Genomic DNA, 17,158 nt, shown 5'->3' with positions numbered 1-17,158 from the left:
TACAGTGAACAAGTAAGATAAAAAAAATAGTCGGATAGGTCGATGACAATGAACAAAAAAAATCAAATGACCAATTGGAGAAAAAAAAATGATAATCAGAAGAAGAAGTCATAAAAGAAAACCAGTAGATAGTAGAGGAAGTGAAAGAAAAAATAATAAAATGAAAGAAAACTAGAAGATGAAGAAGACAAATTTGAAAAAAGTAAATATGATGAAAAAACGAAGACAAATCAGATGAATAAGAAGTAAAAAAAATGAAGACAATAAAGAAGAACAATTTGAAAACAAATAACGATAAAAAAAAAAGAACTCAAAAATATAAGGAAAAAAACAAAAAAAAGGAAAATATAAACCATGAGAGGAGTAAAAAGGCAGATAAGACAAAAATCTTTAAAATATGATGAAGAATTTGGAGAGAGGAAGAATAATTGGAAGAAGAGGAATAAGAATCTGTTGAAGGAGAAAATAAATAAATTAGAAGACAAAGTAGAAGAAGAAGATAGGAAAGAGAAAAAATTGGATGAAAAACTTAAAAGATGAGGAATTGGAGAAAGTATAAGAATATGAAGATGAAGTAAAAGCCGAAAAACACCAGAAAAATAAGAAGACAATGACAATGAAAAATGAAAATAAAAAAGGAAGAAGAAATAGAATAATAAAACATTGAAGAATAAGAAAAAAGGGAATAAAACCTGAAAGAGAAGAAAATCAAAAGATGTATGAGAGGAAAAAGGAAAAGATGCGGAGAAGAAGAAGACGTGAAAAAAAAATCAGCAGAATAAAAAGTAAAAAAAAAAGACATAGAAAATAAAGAAGAAAAAAAAACAAAAAAACAAAAAAAAAAGAAAGAAGAAAATGATAGAGAAAAAAAAATTAAAAGATAAAAAGAGAACAAGATAAATAATTTATATTAATCTTATTTTAATTTATGTTTATTGATTTCATACACTTATTAGTATTGATTTTAAAGTTTTTAATGTTAGACAATGATTACTTTCATAGGTTAGTTTTATTTTAATTTTGTATGTATCAAATTCTTGATCTAATTATTTTTGATTTATGACATAAAATAAAATTTAATGAAAATTTTTGGCCCGCGCAAGTCGCGGGCTAAACACCTAGTTTTCATAAATTGTTCACAAATTCGATGATTAATTGGGTTTGAGTGGTAACTTTATTTAAATGCTTAAAAGGTGGTTAGAGCCAGCAGGATCATTTATAATCTCACCTCCCTTACGGTCATCTCTAATAGTATTTTTTTTATTTCTAACCACAAGATCAAATCTCACACTAAAAATAATATTTTATATTATTATATTATTTAATTTAAAATTTTCTTTATTTTTTAATAATTTTGATGAATTTTAATTATTTATAAAATAGATTAACTATAAATTCGATATAACATTTACATTCTTTCTATCTTTTTATTTTAATTCAGTAATTTTATGTTGAAATGTTTAATTGAATTTTATTATGTATATTTAATCTTAATCTATTTACATATTAATAACGATATTTTGTGCAATTCTAAATTACAAAATGGATCTTACACTCTTAAACCAACATATTACAAAATGGATCTTACACTATTAAACCAACATAATTTAGTTAATTAATAAACAATAATATAATTATATGAATAAATAAAAAAAAATATTTTAATGTTTGGTGATGTGAATATTGTTACGTCAAATTTGGTGCTCACAAAACATCAAAAAATGGTGTTAGATTTATTGCATCATTGGAAAATAATCAACTCCAAATTTGGTGTTTTGGTGCATGGTTGGAAATGGTCTTAACCACTTAATCTACATAATTTTTTTTTTTTTTTTTTTTTGTATAAAAGTCTACATAATCTTGGGGTCATTGTTCTAAAATCACAACTTCCTCTCAAGCTTAGCTAGCTTACAAAAATCCCAAGACAACGGAGAAGAGACTAGCATAAACTGTTTCAGTATACTAACTACCATTTAAAGGAAAAACATGACAAGTGACCCAAGATGTAGTTTTAGAGGCTAAGAGAGGTAAACATCAGCCTCATACAATAACATTACAATTCCATTAGTACCAAACATAAGCAAAAGCACTTAAAGCACTTTGTTTCACAAAGACTAGAGAGTCCTAGAGAAGACAAGGAACTACTTAACACCTAAAAAACCAACGCCACAATGTCAACATTGATAGATATTATTATGATCCATGCTATGAATCTGTAAGACAGGAAGCAGCTGAGGATACACATATCCTGGTTGAATAGAAAATCTAATCTGTTTTTCGAACCTACATGTACCCACACAACATCAAATATAAGATAAACAAAACGCTAGATTAGACCAATTAATGACTTACAAATTACAGGGTGAACTTTACTTCACGCATGCCATCTTAATATTTTATGGCAGAGATACTGATCAAGATGGGTATGCATCGATTTTATGGAAAAGAGCTTCAAAAGTAAGCATTCATCATATACTTAGCGATCTCTAGGATCAACACAATGCTCCATCATTGCCAAGTTTTCAATAGGATTAAGAGAAACAACGCTTTGATTTTTAATCACGACCAAGTCTTTTCAATAGCAAAAACTGTAAACCTCTGTTTCCGTCAGAAGTATAAGTTTAGCTGTCTTCTTTCATCATCCAAAAAGTCAACGATAATCATCATCACTAATGCAAAGTCTCTGTGTTCCGCCTCAACACTTTCCGGCCACCACGCTCAGTCGCCGTCGGTTTCCGACGTCCGTCACTCGTTCGGCGAGAGCAGAGCTCAGAGAAGATAATGACCCTTTGATTCAATCAGCTATTCATTCAGCATCTCTTCGTCTGCGAGAAACCAATCGAACAGGCAATCTCTCTCTCTCCCTCCCTCTCATCTCTTTTTCTATTCAAAGAATTCATTTTTCAATATCTGTAAGATTCAATATCTGGAATACCTGATTATTGTCTCTTTTACTCATTTCGTCGAACACATAGCAAGCGCCTTATTGTTTGAACAAATGGTTTTCTTGAAGAAATTTTGACAAAAAGCTTTCTGATTTCTGCACACAGAGCCTCTATTCATCGACCCATATGCGGCTTGCTTCTTACCTCCTTACACGAACAAGGAATTGAACCTCAATGAACAACGACAACAATATTGTCTTGCAACAAAGTTCATAGATGACAAATTGTTACATATAGCTAAACGCATTGATGGACTAAAGCAGGTTACTTTACTTACTTAATACAGTCTATCCAATAAATTCTCTTTAGACTTATATAGTGGGAAGTTAGTTAAACTGTTTTTGCGCAAGTAATATCACATCTTTGCAGGTTGTCTTGTTCACAGATGGCATGGACACTCGACCTTATAGGCTTAATTGGCCAACTTCGACTATGATCTTTGATGTATCACCGGAAAAGGTGTTCGAAATAGCATCTGACAAGCTTAAAGGTTTGTGCTTTCATTTGCTTTAATAGGTCCATTTTTGTTATCACTACAAGACCTCTTTTAAATGCTTCATAGTTATGTTTGGAATTGTTATACGTTTCCATGTCCAGATGTGGGAGCTAGGATTCCGAAAAGTTGCATATTCTTTCACATTCCTGTGGAATCCGGAAACTTAGAGCAATGTTTACGCTCTAAAGGGTTTAGCGGGAATCGGCCAAGTATATGGGCAATGCAGGTATATATATGTGTGTGTATCATCATCTTTCCACTACTCATGAATGTTTTATGTTTACATGATTCTTCCTATTCGTAACAGGGCTTACCTCTTGAGTCACAATCGAGTTTCGAAGCGATGCTATCAGCGATTAGTAGCTTAGCCATGAATGAATGCTATCTCATAGGAGAATTGCCTACAAATATCACACTCCAGGTCTCTTACCTCTCTTTGGACTCTTACCTCTCTTTGGACTCTTACCTTAAGTATCCATCTTTCAATATTTTAATAATCTTTTACTGTTCGAGTGCAGTCGGATTTGACTAAGTGGATGGAGAAGCTGTTCATGAGCAACGGTTTCAAGGTGAAGATAGTTAGCTATGAAGAGATCGCTGTGAGTTTAGGCGTTGTATTACATTCACAAGTAAACCATGACAGGATTCTGTTTCTCGCGCAACAGCTCAGGTTTTCAGATGATCAGGTAATAATAATTGTCTTTTAATTAAGATACAACTCAGTTAGGTATTTCATAACTTGGTCATTTCCTGCAATTAACAAAAATCTCACAGATGGAAAATTGGAGACGAGAGTTTGAGAGGGTTGAAGAAGATGGAGATGAACAAGGATTTGAAGAGCTCTGAAATAAACAGAAATGTCTTTTTTTGTTTATGAATAAAACAGGCTACACAGCAAAACTGTTCCCATGGGAATGGTGTCTAAATAAGTTTCAGAATGCAAAAATCTTTGAGCCAAGCTTTTGGTCTTTCATCTAGACTTGGCTTTGCTTTGACCTTTTGTTAGTTTTACTACCCCTTTTGGATTTTTGGTTCTGATGGCGTCGAGGGTGCTCATCATCTACATTCTCGTTTGGATTCACTTCCTCGAACTTGACCGGTTTAATTATAATCCCACTTTTCTTCACAACCTGCATCGAAAGGTTAATCACCACAATGTTTAAAAAAAAAAGAGGGTACTAATGAGAGTTTAACAAAGTAATGGAAAGCAACCTCAGGCCGGTTTAGATCTCCAATAACAGTCGCGGGATTAAACTCTGGTCCAATAGGCATACGCATACTATGTTCGAAAACTTCCTTTGATGTATAAGGGAAAGGTAGAGTCTTTGTATGAAGTTTCTCGGCCTGTCAAAAACAGGTAACGTGAGCTTGAGATCGGATGGTTATGAACAGAGGGATTGGGCTATTAATCGAGTGAGACACTGACCTTTTTATCGATTTTTTCTGATATGATAACATGTTTGAAACGAGCATCTTTCCTGGTTTTGAGAGCTTGCTCTCTCTTTTTCTTGGCAACTTCGTGTTCTCTAACCATATATGAAGGTAAACCTCTCTTCTTCTGGACATTGGTCCACTGTCCCCAACCAGCAACTAGAACCGGTTTTTCAGGTTCAGGAACCTCCTGATTTAGAACCTCTTGCTTCTCCTTCTCGAACTCATCTACGACGTCCTCACCAGCAAACGCACGGTTTATAAGCTCTGCTTGAGAAGGAATTTCATAGGTTTCCTTTGAAGCAGATGTCAAAATCCCATCCACCATTTGCTCTGCATCACTCTCTGAATCATCACTTTCTTCATTTCTCGATCGCTTTGATGGTTTTAAAGAGAAATAGACACAGTGAGGAAAGAAAAGACCAGCTGAAAGCTGAAACTGCAAGGACAAGAAAAGGAAAAACAGTATAGTTCCGATGGGATTTGAAGAAAAGAAACCTTTTTATCTTGGCCCTGCGAAATAGGTACATGGGTCTTTAAAGCCTTTTTGGAATCTGCGTTTTTGCAGCCTGGAATCTGCATAATAACATACAAATAACGAGTCAATAAAATACATTACAAAAAGAGACGAACTCTGATTAATTTCATTTCATAGCAAACCTTCTTCCAGGAGCCTGATGCATATAAGGCAACATCAAATGTCGTCTTAGATGCTGGACTTCCAACAACATCATCCAACTTCTGCAGAAAATCAAACAAAAGAAGTTGTAATCAGAGATTTTAAAGGGAGAGAAGAAAGAACCATTACGATAAACCAAACAGGAAAAACAAGGTACCTCGGTCTCCATAATGGTTCCAGTGTTTCTAGCTGGTGAATCATTATCTTTTACAGCCTCTAAGTCATCAGCTTCTATGCCAACCATATCGTTGTCACTATCACTGTTATCGTAAAAGTTGTCCGAATCCTTTTTAGACTCTTTTAGAGGTTCGACTTTAGCGGTTGCACCAAATACTCTTCTACCACCAACATTAGCAGACTTTTTAGGGTTTTCTGCTCCACCAGAGTTCTCCCACTCTTCCTCAAATTCAAGTTTAGCTTCATCATTTTTCTTTTTCATAGCACGAGCCTAACCAAAACAACAAAATTAAGACAACACATGAATGAACGAAAACCAAGATAAAATAATCAGAAATGTCTTGAGAAAGCAAAATCAAGAATTACCATGAACGGTAATGACAGAAGACCAGAATTGGGCACTTCATCATCTTCCAGAATTTTCAGTGTCTTTTCCTTTGCTTTTGCAATCAATCTAGAATTTTCAGTATCCTGATCTGAACCGTCATACAACTCTTCTTCAGAGTCGCTCTCATCACTACTGCTTCCATCTTTTGTGGAGTTCATCTTTCTGGTCAAAGTAGCATTTATCTGAAGTTGTTCAGCTATAGCTTCCTTAGTTCCTTCGTATTTCGAATTCAATCCACGGCTTATCATGCGCTTTGCCCATTTTCCTGTGTTTTTGTGCTTCTGCGTCATACGTTCCTGCATAAACGTAACATTTGAACAAATAAGACAATTTATTACTCTTTTGATAGTGTCTTGATGAAAAATTGTGAATATGAAAATTTAGACTCACTTCGACTCGTTGAGCCTCCTGCTTCATAGCCTCTTCTTTAGCCATTTCTGGGTCCATTAATGCTCCCACTGCCGATTTCTTAAGGTCTTTGTTTTTAAGACGACGATATGTTCTAGACTTAATCTTCTTGATTCGTTTACTTTTTAGCTCATGACGGAAGAGAAAGCTCCTCATTTTAGCAATGTGGTCACGGAACTTGATGTGGTCTTCCATGGAAACCTGCCACATAAGAATTTAATCCAAACAGTTACATCAGAAATTCATATTAACTATGATTAATGCAGCGACAAGACAGATCAATCGATAAGTCAAATAAGCTGCCTGCAGAGAATGAACTTAGATCACAGAACTCGCCTCGTTCAATTCAAGAAGCCTAGCCCCATCTTCATTGTGGGCCTCCAAAACCTCCTTATCATTGAGTACAGAAGCCATTTTCTTCTCAAATTCAGTCCTGGGTCGAAATTCTGATGCTATTGCACCAACTGTAGAGTATCCAAGATCGACTTCTTGGTTGAAGTAAACAGTCGGTGCCTCCCTGTTCCTCTTTACCAGATGCAACCACTTACTAAACTTCTTCTCAACTATTCCTTTTACTGCTTTCCGTTCCAGTCTCTCTCGTTCTGGCTTCGGCAAAGGAGCATGGACAACAGATTTAGTATCGTTCTTCATCCGGGACACCCTCTTCTTTAGTTGTTGATACCCAGCTTTTCCTTCAAGAGGCTTCAAAAGGTCTTCAACTGTGATGAGGTTTTTACCCTCCAGAACATCACGGGGAGGATTGAATTCAGACTCTGGATATGGTTCAGTGAAGAGTACAGGTTTTCTCTTACTCTCACCTGAAAGGAGAAAAAAAAAAGAGGGAGAGAGAGCATAGGGTTAGATTATATATAGAGCTTACAAACGCAAAGAAGTAGCAGATATAAGCAAAAAAATTGAGAAGAAAGACTCAATTTTTACCTTCAAAGACTGCACTTGGCATTCCAGTGACGGCTTGCAACATCCGTGTGTGTCTAACATCATCGCCTTCCGCATTTTCATCCTTGTCACTGTTCCCACCATCATCATCATCATCATCTGACTCAACGTTTTCATCCTACACAGAGATGTTTACCGGTAAGGCATATACAAATTGCTAAGAACCAGATCGAAAGTAGTAGTAATCTCATTACCAATCAATCAATTAACAACTTTATATTGTATGAAACCTTGATCTCAATCGCGAATACAAGAGACGATCTAAACAAAGTCCAGAACTTGTCAATAGACAAGTCTCCTTTTAAAATAACTATCAGCCTAAATTATTAGGAGTCTCCAAAACAACATTACTTGTCGACTATAAAACCCTAACAGCCAATTTCCCTTGGAACAGATTTGAAAAACAAAAATCATCAGATCCTCGTAATAGTTAGAAAAAAAAAACCTCGTAATCCTCGGGAAGCTCGAATTCGTAGTTATCGACGCGGTCGTAGCGGTTGTTTTTCCTGGATTCCTCTTCAGGGACACCTTCTTCGTACTCATACAAATCGCCGCCGCTTCCATCATCGGAATCCATCATATCGATTTCTTCTTCGTCAGAGTTCAAGGGACGTTGCTCATTGGCAATAGTCCTCAGTATAGAGTTGGGCAAGTGAGGCCCTTTCCTCTTCATCGACTTAGCTAGGGTTTTGGAACTAGATTTCCTCTTCTTCAATCCTCCTCCCATGGCTGCCTCTGTTTCTCAACGACTCGAGATGGTAACACACTTTCGTAGGGTTTCTCACCCCGTTAAATACACTTTAAAAAGAAGCAGGGAGTTTTTTTTGTTACCATCCAAAAATATAATGAGTAAATTGAAAAGAAAAAGAGACATTTAGTCATGTTTGTAAATAACTAAATATTAACATTCTCTAATGAATTTTGCAGGAATTAAACTTTAAAATAATGTTATTATTATTAGGGAAATTTGGTGTGATAGCTAAAAGACAAGATGTATTTGTATGCATGGGAACTAATTTTCAAAGGGTGTGGAAAGTAATTACATACTTAATAATAATAATAAAAACTTGTAACAATAAGGTATTGTATGTGCATTTTTCAAAAACTTTTTTGTCCAAAAATCTTCCGTAAAATTCATGGTTTGTTTCATTCTCTCAAAATTAAAAATTCATGATATATACTAAGAAAAGATTGTAAAATTTGTTGATTGATTTGTGTTAATTATTTGATTAATTTTTATTACTATAGATTCTCTTTCTGATTTCCTAAAAAAAATTTCAATCAAGAGAGTGTGCATGTTTAAAACATATTTGAAAGATGGTTTAATTCTGAAATTCTTAGTTGCAAATCACAAAACATATTTTTTATTATAACCAGATTGTTTTAATTTAGTAGATATATATAATCAATTATACGAAGTTATAATTAGGGATAACCTGATGGAGTTAAATTTAAAATTAAAGCCCTTTTATTTTCTAGTTCAACCAATGTTTTTTTTTTTCTGCAGCCAAAAAAATGTCTAACCCTAATTCCACTTCTTCCGTCGAACCCATGTCCCAATCTCACGACGAACCCATGTCCTCCGAGTCTAGCACACGTGTCTTCTGGGACTTGGTGGATTACCCATTCCCTAGTAGTCTCGGTCCTGTTTCGATTTATCAGAATATGAAAACGATTCTTGAGAGCAAAGGTTGTCTTGGTGACTTGTCAATCATGGCTTATGTGGATGAGAAAAACTTGAGGGATGAATGGCTCGATGATGATGCCTATATGAAAGCCGGAATCACCATCGTTATTCCCAAACAAGAAGATGATGATGATTTGAGAGTTCATAGTATGTTAGTGGACATTGTTTTGTGGGCAATGGAAAATCCTGCGACCTATTTCGAGCCATTAAATTTGATGGTAATCTCAAAAAACATCAAACAAAACACGGATTTCCTCAAAGCCCTCGAAGCTTTGGAAGATAGATATTACAATGTTCTCTTAGCACTGCCTGCTCAACATCATCTCTCATCATCAAGAAAGCTACAACTTAATACTGTAGTTAGCTTCGATTGTCTTTCGAGAAGCTTGTTGTTAGATCATGGATTAAGTCTTGTCGACCAAAGCATAACTCTACAGCATAAGCCAAAGAGCAGAACGGAGACTGTTGGTTTTTCTTGTGGACTAGCTTCTTTGTACCGCCAATACTGTGATGGTAAGATCTTTCTCTTCCCTGATATTGCTTCTCTGTTTATATTTTTTGAAATGATTCACAGCCATTGGTTGATTGATATGTTAGGGTTTAAGGGTTTAGGGTTTAAATTGTGTTCATGAATTAATTGTTTATACGTTGTCTTCTTGTGTAGAGTGGTCTCAGTCTCAAACAGTCATCTTCTGGGATGTCCAGGGTTGCCCATTTGATTTTTCGACTCTCGGCTCAGTTCTCATCAGCAAGGGTTATAGTGATGAAGTGTTAATAAGGCCATACGTTGATATGGATTACGGGAATGCTGATGTAAATAACGGTGGTTATTGGTGTAAGCCTAGAGTCGTAACCAAAGTGGGTAAATATCCAAAAGTTACGAGGATGTTATTGGACATTGTTTTCTGGGCAATGAACAACGATGATGTACCACAAAATCTGATGATTCTAATCTCAGAACACTTATCAAAAGACACCAAGTGCGAATGTGTTATCCAAGCCTTGGAACGCAGAGGTTTCAATGTTATCTTTAGAACCTGTGCTGAGATAGATGCATCTACCATTGTCAGCTTTGACCAGCTCTGTAAAGAAAAGCTTACCAACCAAAGCGTAAAGTCACTAGGTCGCAGTGTAGTGAGTGAACGTCTTGCATCGGAACCGGTACTCGTCTTCTGGCTGGTAGATGATTGCCCATCCAAACCTAGTGAGATTTGGTATAATGTCAGATCAACTCTTAGTGCCAAGGGTTATGGTGGTGGTGTTGAGTCAATGACTGCTTATGGTAGTAAGAGCAAGTTTTCGGTGGCACGTGACAATCATAAGGCTGGAGTGATTTTCAAAACTTTGGAGGATGAATCTGAAAAGATTACTTTCTTGGCAGTGGACCTGATTGAATCGGCTGAGTTACTTCATTGGCGACCAGCAAATTTCCTGGTAATCTCTAAACCCTTCAAAGACACCATGTTGGACCGTGCTCTTGGAATTTTGCAAGACAGAGGTTTCAATGTTCTCTTTGAACTGCCTGATTATATGTTCACATTTGGAAGCTCACTATGGTCTGCAAAAAGCCTATTAGATTGAAGTTGCAGTGACCACTAAAGTAGCTCTTGCTTATGCCTACAGTGTGGGACAACATTGTGTTACGTACCAGTTTCGCTTTTCTTATTCTTTTTTTTTTTTCTTTTTCTGTTGTTATGTCAAAAACCAGTATGAATAACATGTATTGACATTTCATTTTCCTTTTTGTTTGACTGTAAACTCGAAAAAAAAAAAGCATTGATCTGAAGTTGTTCAGATATAGCTTCCCGAATTCCATCGTATTTAACATTCAATCCTCGTTTTAGCACGAGCTTTGCCCATTTTCCTCTGTTTTTGTGCTTTAACGTCATACGTTTCCTGCATTGGCACGTAACATATGCACAATTTTTTTTTTTTCCTAAAAAAAGACAATCTTCTTAAGTTTTTTCGACAATTTTCTTAAATTGTGAAGAGGAAATTTTCTGGACCCACCTGGACTCGTCTAGCCTCCTGCTTCAGGTCTTCACTGTTAAATTCAAGAAACCTAGCGACATCTTCACTGTGCCTCATAATTGAGTACAAAAGACATATAATTCTCAAATTCTGATGCTATTGCACCAATCTGTAGAGTATCCAACATCGACATATTAGTTAAAGTAAACAGTAATTTGTGCCTCATCCCTGTTCCTCTTTACCAAATGCAACAACTCATTTAAGATTTATTGTTACTTTATTTCGTTTTGGTTTCTTTCTCCACGTACTCTTGCGTTTTCTTTAGTGACATAGTGAGAGAGAGTATAAAGTAAACAAAAAAAAACGTCATTCTCTTTTAACCTAATAAATAAGTCCCCAAATTCAGATGAGCGGGAGTATGTTTAGCCGCACAATAAAAAGCTTTCTTAAGCTCACTTGTGGGTAAATCACTGGGTCAAATCCCAAGCCGAATACAAATACTAGTCCAATACTTATAAGCATCAAAAGGTACTCTACAGAAGTTTTTAGTACTTGTAGTTGAATTTGACTTGGATCACATATCGCATCTTGATTTGTTCCGTATTGTAGACAATATATTCATTGTACAATAACGTCCCCTGCAAACCAAAAATAAAAATCAAAATCAATTTGACATCTTTCAGAGATTTTGATTTTTTGTGAATCTGTTGAAACGAAACTAAGCAAAAAAACCTTGGAGCTCGAATGATCCACTGGTTTGCCAAGTGGAACAACAACACCGTCCTCTAGTGTCTGAGCCTCTGATAGGTTTGGTGCTGTTTTCCCCACACCTTTTGTGCTGCAATAATATCATCAGTCACAAATCAAGTTTTTATATACACTAGAAAACCCGTCAATAAACCATATAATTCATCGCTATTGGATTTGCCATAAAGAACTTGTGTGAAAATATGAATGAGATTATCTGTGTACCTTAGCTTCCCCGGGGGCAACTTATCCGCGTTATAATCCGAATATAGAAGCTCATTCATGTCTCCCAAAGCAACCTAGAGAAGAGTTGATCATTAGGAAAACATTAAAAAAAAAAGAGCCAAATTATGTTGAACTGAGCAAGAGAGAAAAAGATCGTATACCTCGCAGAGGAGCAGAACACCGTCATTAGAACCACTGTTAGCGTAGCAGTAGTTCGCACTCTTGGAGAACATGTCAGCGAAGTAAACACCTTTTCCGAACATGTAACCTGTTACAGGCGCTTCAGGAGGTGCTATTCGAAGACCTGTTTAGTGTCAAATACTAGTTTACTTCACTATGCAATTGAAAATTTCCCAAGGGGAGAAGAAAAAAAGAAACACAGAGAGAAAAAAAAATTTAGAAAAACCTGTTACCTTGAGATAAAATACCGGCCCAGTTAGTGAGACGTGACCCATGCCATAGTAGCATCCTGTTCTTCGAACTTGAGAACTGCCAATAAAAGTTAAAAGTCTCACAGTGACCAAATGAGAAATCAGAATAATTGTTTACATACAAGCTTGCAATAGTTAGCATAACATACCTGTTGGAATCGATCAGCTTCAACAGCTCTCGAAGCTTTAAATAGTTGAGCAATCTCAACTGTGTATCCCGAATGCGTCTTTGCATGAGTGTTCTCCATGTAGTTGGCAACCTGATTTTGGTACAAGGAGAAGACAGCAAAAGGTATAAAAATGAGACATGTTTTGAGGTACTCGAGTATCAAAAACGTTCGTTCGAAGTTCACAAGACAGAAATGTATACCATAGAGAACTCCTCTGAATCAGCGCCTACTGGCGTCAATCCACAATTAAGTTGTTGGTAGTGATAATATAAAGGATCATCCTACAGCCGTTGCAAAGAAATGATGTCATGCCATTAGAGAACTATACGACGATGTGATTTGATGCTTTAAAACCACATAGACTGACTGACTTACCTGCAATCTCGGGTCAATGGACAATAACTTTGTCGCGAGTTCGATTTCACCTAATGCTTCAACCTTCAATTAAATAGTAATGTATTAAAAACCCACCTTAAACTAATACTTTTCTGAAGCACCCAACCAATACTTTTCTGAAGGCCAAAACTAGTCAAGTAGGAAACAGAGAAAAGAATTACCATTTCTATTTTCTGTTTCAACTTTTGAGGAGTGTCTATGACAAACTGACCTGTTACAGCTCGGAATCCGGAAGTTAGTGAATATTTAGTTATAATATCATTCTTTATCTTAAATCTCAGCACAGATGTACACATGAACTTACTCATTTTCTGAAAACCAAAATCATGGGGTATCACAGTATAGAACTCTCTGCATCAATAATGATATAATTAGACTAGCTCAAATCCAATTTCTTTGTGGTATATATTCCACAAAAGGCGACACTTTGTCTAGAAAATGACCAGATACATACCCACTCAGTTCCTCAAGCCTCGCTCTGTCATACCGGTCCATCACCTCCGATATTCTCTTCAACACTTCATAACCCTAGAGGAGATTCAAGAGGAGCTATCATCTGATATCACAACAAAACAAAATGAGAGTAATCAAACCATTTACTATTCTTACCTTTGATATTGTGGACTTGCTTAGCTTGCCAAGTGGCAATTTGTTAGCGTTATATCCTTCAAGTTCAAATTTAGAAAATGTATGAGAGGCAGTATGACGATCAGCTAGAAGTAAAGAAACCAGGCAAATGACAAACAATTGGATACCACAAAAGGTAAAAAAAGAGACTAACCTATTTCCATCATTTGATGTGCCATCATGCTTACATTGCATATAAGAGAGATGAACTTAGCAACCCGGGGATCTAGCTTTGATGTCTCAGGTTTAACTTCTGATGGTGTGGGAATATCATTGACCTGAGAAATTTTTTGTGAACATCGAGAAAGTGCAACTGAATAAATCTTGCTAAAAGAATTGATCTTTAAAAATGCAAATAAACGAAAAAAAGTATCTTCGATTAGGAAACAAAAGAGGAATATGCATACAAATATCTCATTCCAACAGATACCTTCGAGCATGCCACATTACAAATAGTTAGGAAGAGAATATAGAGAGTTAGAGACATTAGTCAGGATACTGAAACACTTACAACTGAATCATTTTCATCTTTGTCATAGTCCATTTCAAGCCATGTATAGGACTTGGGATGAGGGATAAAGTCCTGTCTGTCAGACCAATCATTCTTTGTCTTCTCGCAGAATTTATTGGTAAATAATTGTATTGCACGATCCCAAGAGTCAAAAGGCCCATCTAATTTACTCTGTCCTTTCACACCAACTCTTCCCCATCTGAAGTAGACCATATATGTTTTCTGGTTATCGGACTCTGCGTATAGATCACACAGATTCATGATAATGGATTTTGTGAACCAAAAAGAATCAAAAGAGATATCAAAAGCAACCGAGGAAATGGAGGAAACTAATCATAAACTGTCCAGGACTGACCTAGCACTTGTAGGACAAAGAACTTGTTATTATTATCCCTGACATTTGTCTGATTTAACATAGCATCATAAACATCATCACCCTACAACATTCAACAGAGAATCTCAGTTTCTAACCACATTCATATACAAAACAAGATGTAAACTCGGATTAGGTACCCTTTGAAGAACATGGTACTGGCTCTTTATCTGATCAGGAATCCATTGATCCAATACCGCTGCTCCCTTCTTCGTCGCGGTTACTATTTTCTCTTCTTTCTTTTCTTCTTTAAAGCCATTGTTGTCATCTTCATCTCCATTTTTCCCTGAAAACACGATACATACACAATGGCAATAAATAAAAACAGAATTTCATAGTACCATGAAGATTAATTTCAACCAAAATTTTTCATTATCCCAAAGAATGAATCAACCCATTACCGGATTTGATTGGGGCATTAGAATCGTTGTTTGCGTCATTGCAGAGCCTCTCGAGAAGTTCCTTTTTGGTTCCCGTTGGAACTAAGCCTCTCTTACTAGCTTCCTCGCGCAACTCCTTCACATTCATCCCACGAAACTCTTCGATTGCAATCAATTTGTTCGAATCATCATTACCATCCGAAGGATCGTGGTTTCTTTTCCTCTTGCTCTTCGATTCTTCAATCTTATTGTCTTCTGCGATAGCCTCTTCAAGCCTCTCCACCTGCAAATCCCGTCGAAACACCAAAGTCAATTCCAGATAAGAAGATTTCAATGCAAAATGGATTCAGCGGAATAGAGAGAGAGAGTAGAAGAATAAGAAGAAATACCAGAACGGCTTTGAGTCCGGTGGTATCAAGTCCACGCTCGGTGAGCTTTGCACGGAGTTCGTCGACTTTAAGCTTGTTCGCCATTTTCGTACTTCTTCTACGCCGGAGAATAGTTCGTCGGGAAGGGAATGGGACGGAGGAGAGAAGGCTGATTCTATGGTTTACTTCGGAAGAGAGTTCGCGCGAGCATTTGAAGTCCTCTCCTTCATCAATGTCTTCCCTTGAAAGCTTTAGGGCTTTTTCATCTTCCTTTTTCGAAATTCAAAATTGTTTCTTAAAAATTGAATTCGATGATTATTGGCTTTGCGGATTTTGCCCATATAACTTTTTAAAGCTCGAAAAGACCCCCGAATAATACTTTTAAATCCACACCTGACCTTTGTAAAGGATTTTATTTCATCCAGTTTTCCTTTCCTACCATAAATCGATGACAAACAAATAAAAAATCATGATGTTCAAAAATTAAATAAAAAAAATCATGAAAGAGATACTTACTTTTTGAAAAGAGTTGAATTTAGAGAATTTATGTACATAGGTTTAAAATCTTTTTTTTAGAAAAATAAAATAAAATATAGTGTTGACAATTTTTTTTCAATTTGGTGTTATTTCTTATTTTTGAAGTAAGTTTACAAAAGCCAGTTGATTCTGGGTTGACATGTGTTATTATGACTAGTTTAAAACAAAGAAAAAAATAAAAGACAAGGAGAAAACATTTTTAAAGTATCACTTTCCCAAAGACGTGCCTACAAATCACCGTAAACGGTTTAAGTACTGTGTTGACTATTGAGAATCGATCACAATTCTTTATATTTTAACAGATTAAAAAACAAAATACACTAATTATTTCCGACAATAAATCAAAGTTTGTGTATGTCCGAAAAAATTTCAAGAGAATATCCAAGTTATATTTTTCATTCTCCTAAATAAATTTCTAATGTATTACATTATTATTATATGGGTTATACCATAGACTAATAGAAATCAGTTAGACGTATAAAAACAAAAAACAAAGTCAAAAATATTATAAACAAATAGACTTTTAGTAACCGGCCCATTAACCATCAGGTTAATATCTCATGGTCCATTAGGGTTTCTGATGCATTAGTTATGTAATGTATATATACACTGTTTATGAAAATAATAAGATCTGAGTTTTTCCCTTAATACGTTATCAGCACGAAACTCTAATCAACTGAGTTTTTTCCTTTGTCCCTCCAACATCCGATCTCTCCGATCTTCTCCTTTTCTCTCTCGTTAATCAACAAGGTTAGTAACCTCATAATTCACACGCATCATAAGCGAGCATCTCGTATTTTACATATACATATATATGCAAACCTGTTTGAGAGAATATTATAAATACGGATCGGTTTTATAATATTATTTTCATGTTCACATGATCAATCGCCGCTTGCTAAAAACTAATGCATCCTTATATGCTATATTATTTTATTATTCATGCTTGTGTTTTGTGTACGTTTAATAAGTCACGACTGCTTTGCTCAATTGTTATATTATTTATGAATTTGTGGTCATGTTTAATTGTTAAGGTAAAATTGTATATATCTTGTTGTTTTCGTAAATCACCCAACATGTTTTAAAGGAATAGAAATATATGCACAACTATATTTTGTTCTAAATATGAATTTTGCAAAGAATATCTTTAGATCTATTCAAGGTTTGCTCACAAATCTGTTTACACTTTATGTTGTTGTTAAAACAAATTATTGTTAAATTATATATTGATGTCTTGCACTGTTTATATGGACG

General features: G+C 35.5%; 3 protein-coding genes across 3 annotated transcripts; 1 reads left to right on the top strand and 2 right to left on the bottom strand.

Moving 5' to 3' along the window:
- The first annotated feature begins 2,613 nt into the window (after window positions 1-2,613).
- On the top strand, window positions 2,614-4,442 carry LOC18015070 (putative S-adenosyl-L-methionine-dependent methyltransferase MSMEG_1480/MSMEI_1444). Its single transcript, XM_006396385.2, has 7 exons — window positions 2,614-2,847; window positions 3,051-3,208; window positions 3,315-3,435; window positions 3,543-3,667; window positions 3,749-3,862; window positions 3,960-4,127; window positions 4,216-4,442. The coding sequence occupies exons 1-7, from the start codon at window positions 2,673-2,675 to the stop codon at window positions 4,285-4,287; spliced, it is 933 nt and encodes a 310-aa protein (XP_006396448.1). The 5' UTR covers window positions 2,614-2,672; the 3' UTR covers window positions 4,288-4,442.
- On the bottom strand, window positions 4,295-8,258 carry LOC18015287 (uncharacterized protein C57A7.06). Its single transcript, XM_006396384.2, has 11 exons — window positions 7,927-8,258; window positions 7,464-7,599; window positions 6,861-7,342; window positions 6,507-6,725; window positions 6,095-6,412; window positions 5,709-5,999; window positions 5,533-5,613; window positions 5,371-5,448; window positions 4,868-5,248; window positions 4,654-4,785; window positions 4,295-4,571 (listed from the first exon to the last, which is right to left on the bottom strand). Exons 1-11 carry the CDS (start codon window positions 8,206-8,208, stop codon window positions 4,416-4,418), a joined length of 2,556 nt encoding a protein of 851 aa, XP_006396447.1. The 5' UTR covers window positions 8,209-8,258; the 3' UTR covers window positions 4,295-4,415.
- A 3,298-nt stretch (window positions 8,259-11,556) lies between these two features.
- LOC18015286 (poly [ADP-ribose] polymerase 2) lies at window positions 11,557-15,472 on the bottom strand. Its single transcript, XM_006396383.2, has 18 exons — window positions 15,389-15,472; window positions 15,021-15,282; window positions 14,760-14,905; window positions 14,602-14,683; window positions 14,247-14,482; window positions 13,890-14,013; window positions 13,718-13,773; window positions 13,563-13,636; window positions 13,413-13,459; window positions 13,270-13,319; window positions 13,088-13,150; window positions 12,913-12,993; window positions 12,692-12,802; window positions 12,525-12,600; window positions 12,273-12,415; window positions 12,112-12,185; window positions 11,872-11,977; window positions 11,557-11,777 (listed from the first exon to the last, which is right to left on the bottom strand). Exons 1-18 carry the CDS (start codon window positions 15,470-15,472, stop codon window positions 11,685-11,687), a joined length of 1,908 nt encoding a protein of 635 aa, XP_006396446.1. The 3' UTR covers window positions 11,557-11,684.
- Between the last annotated feature and the right edge of the window lie 1,686 nt (window positions 15,473-17,158).

The sequence above is a fragment of the Eutrema salsugineum genome, unplaced genomic scaffold (genome assembly GCF_000478725.1).
Source record: "Eutrema salsugineum unplaced genomic scaffold, Eutsalg1_0 scaffold_3, whole genome shotgun sequence".
Classification (NCBI taxonomy): Eukaryota; Viridiplantae; Streptophyta; class Magnoliopsida; order Brassicales; family Brassicaceae; genus Eutrema; species Eutrema salsugineum.
The sequence above is the reverse complement of the archived record's forward strand: the minus strand, read 5'-3'. Positions and strand labels throughout refer to the sequence as shown.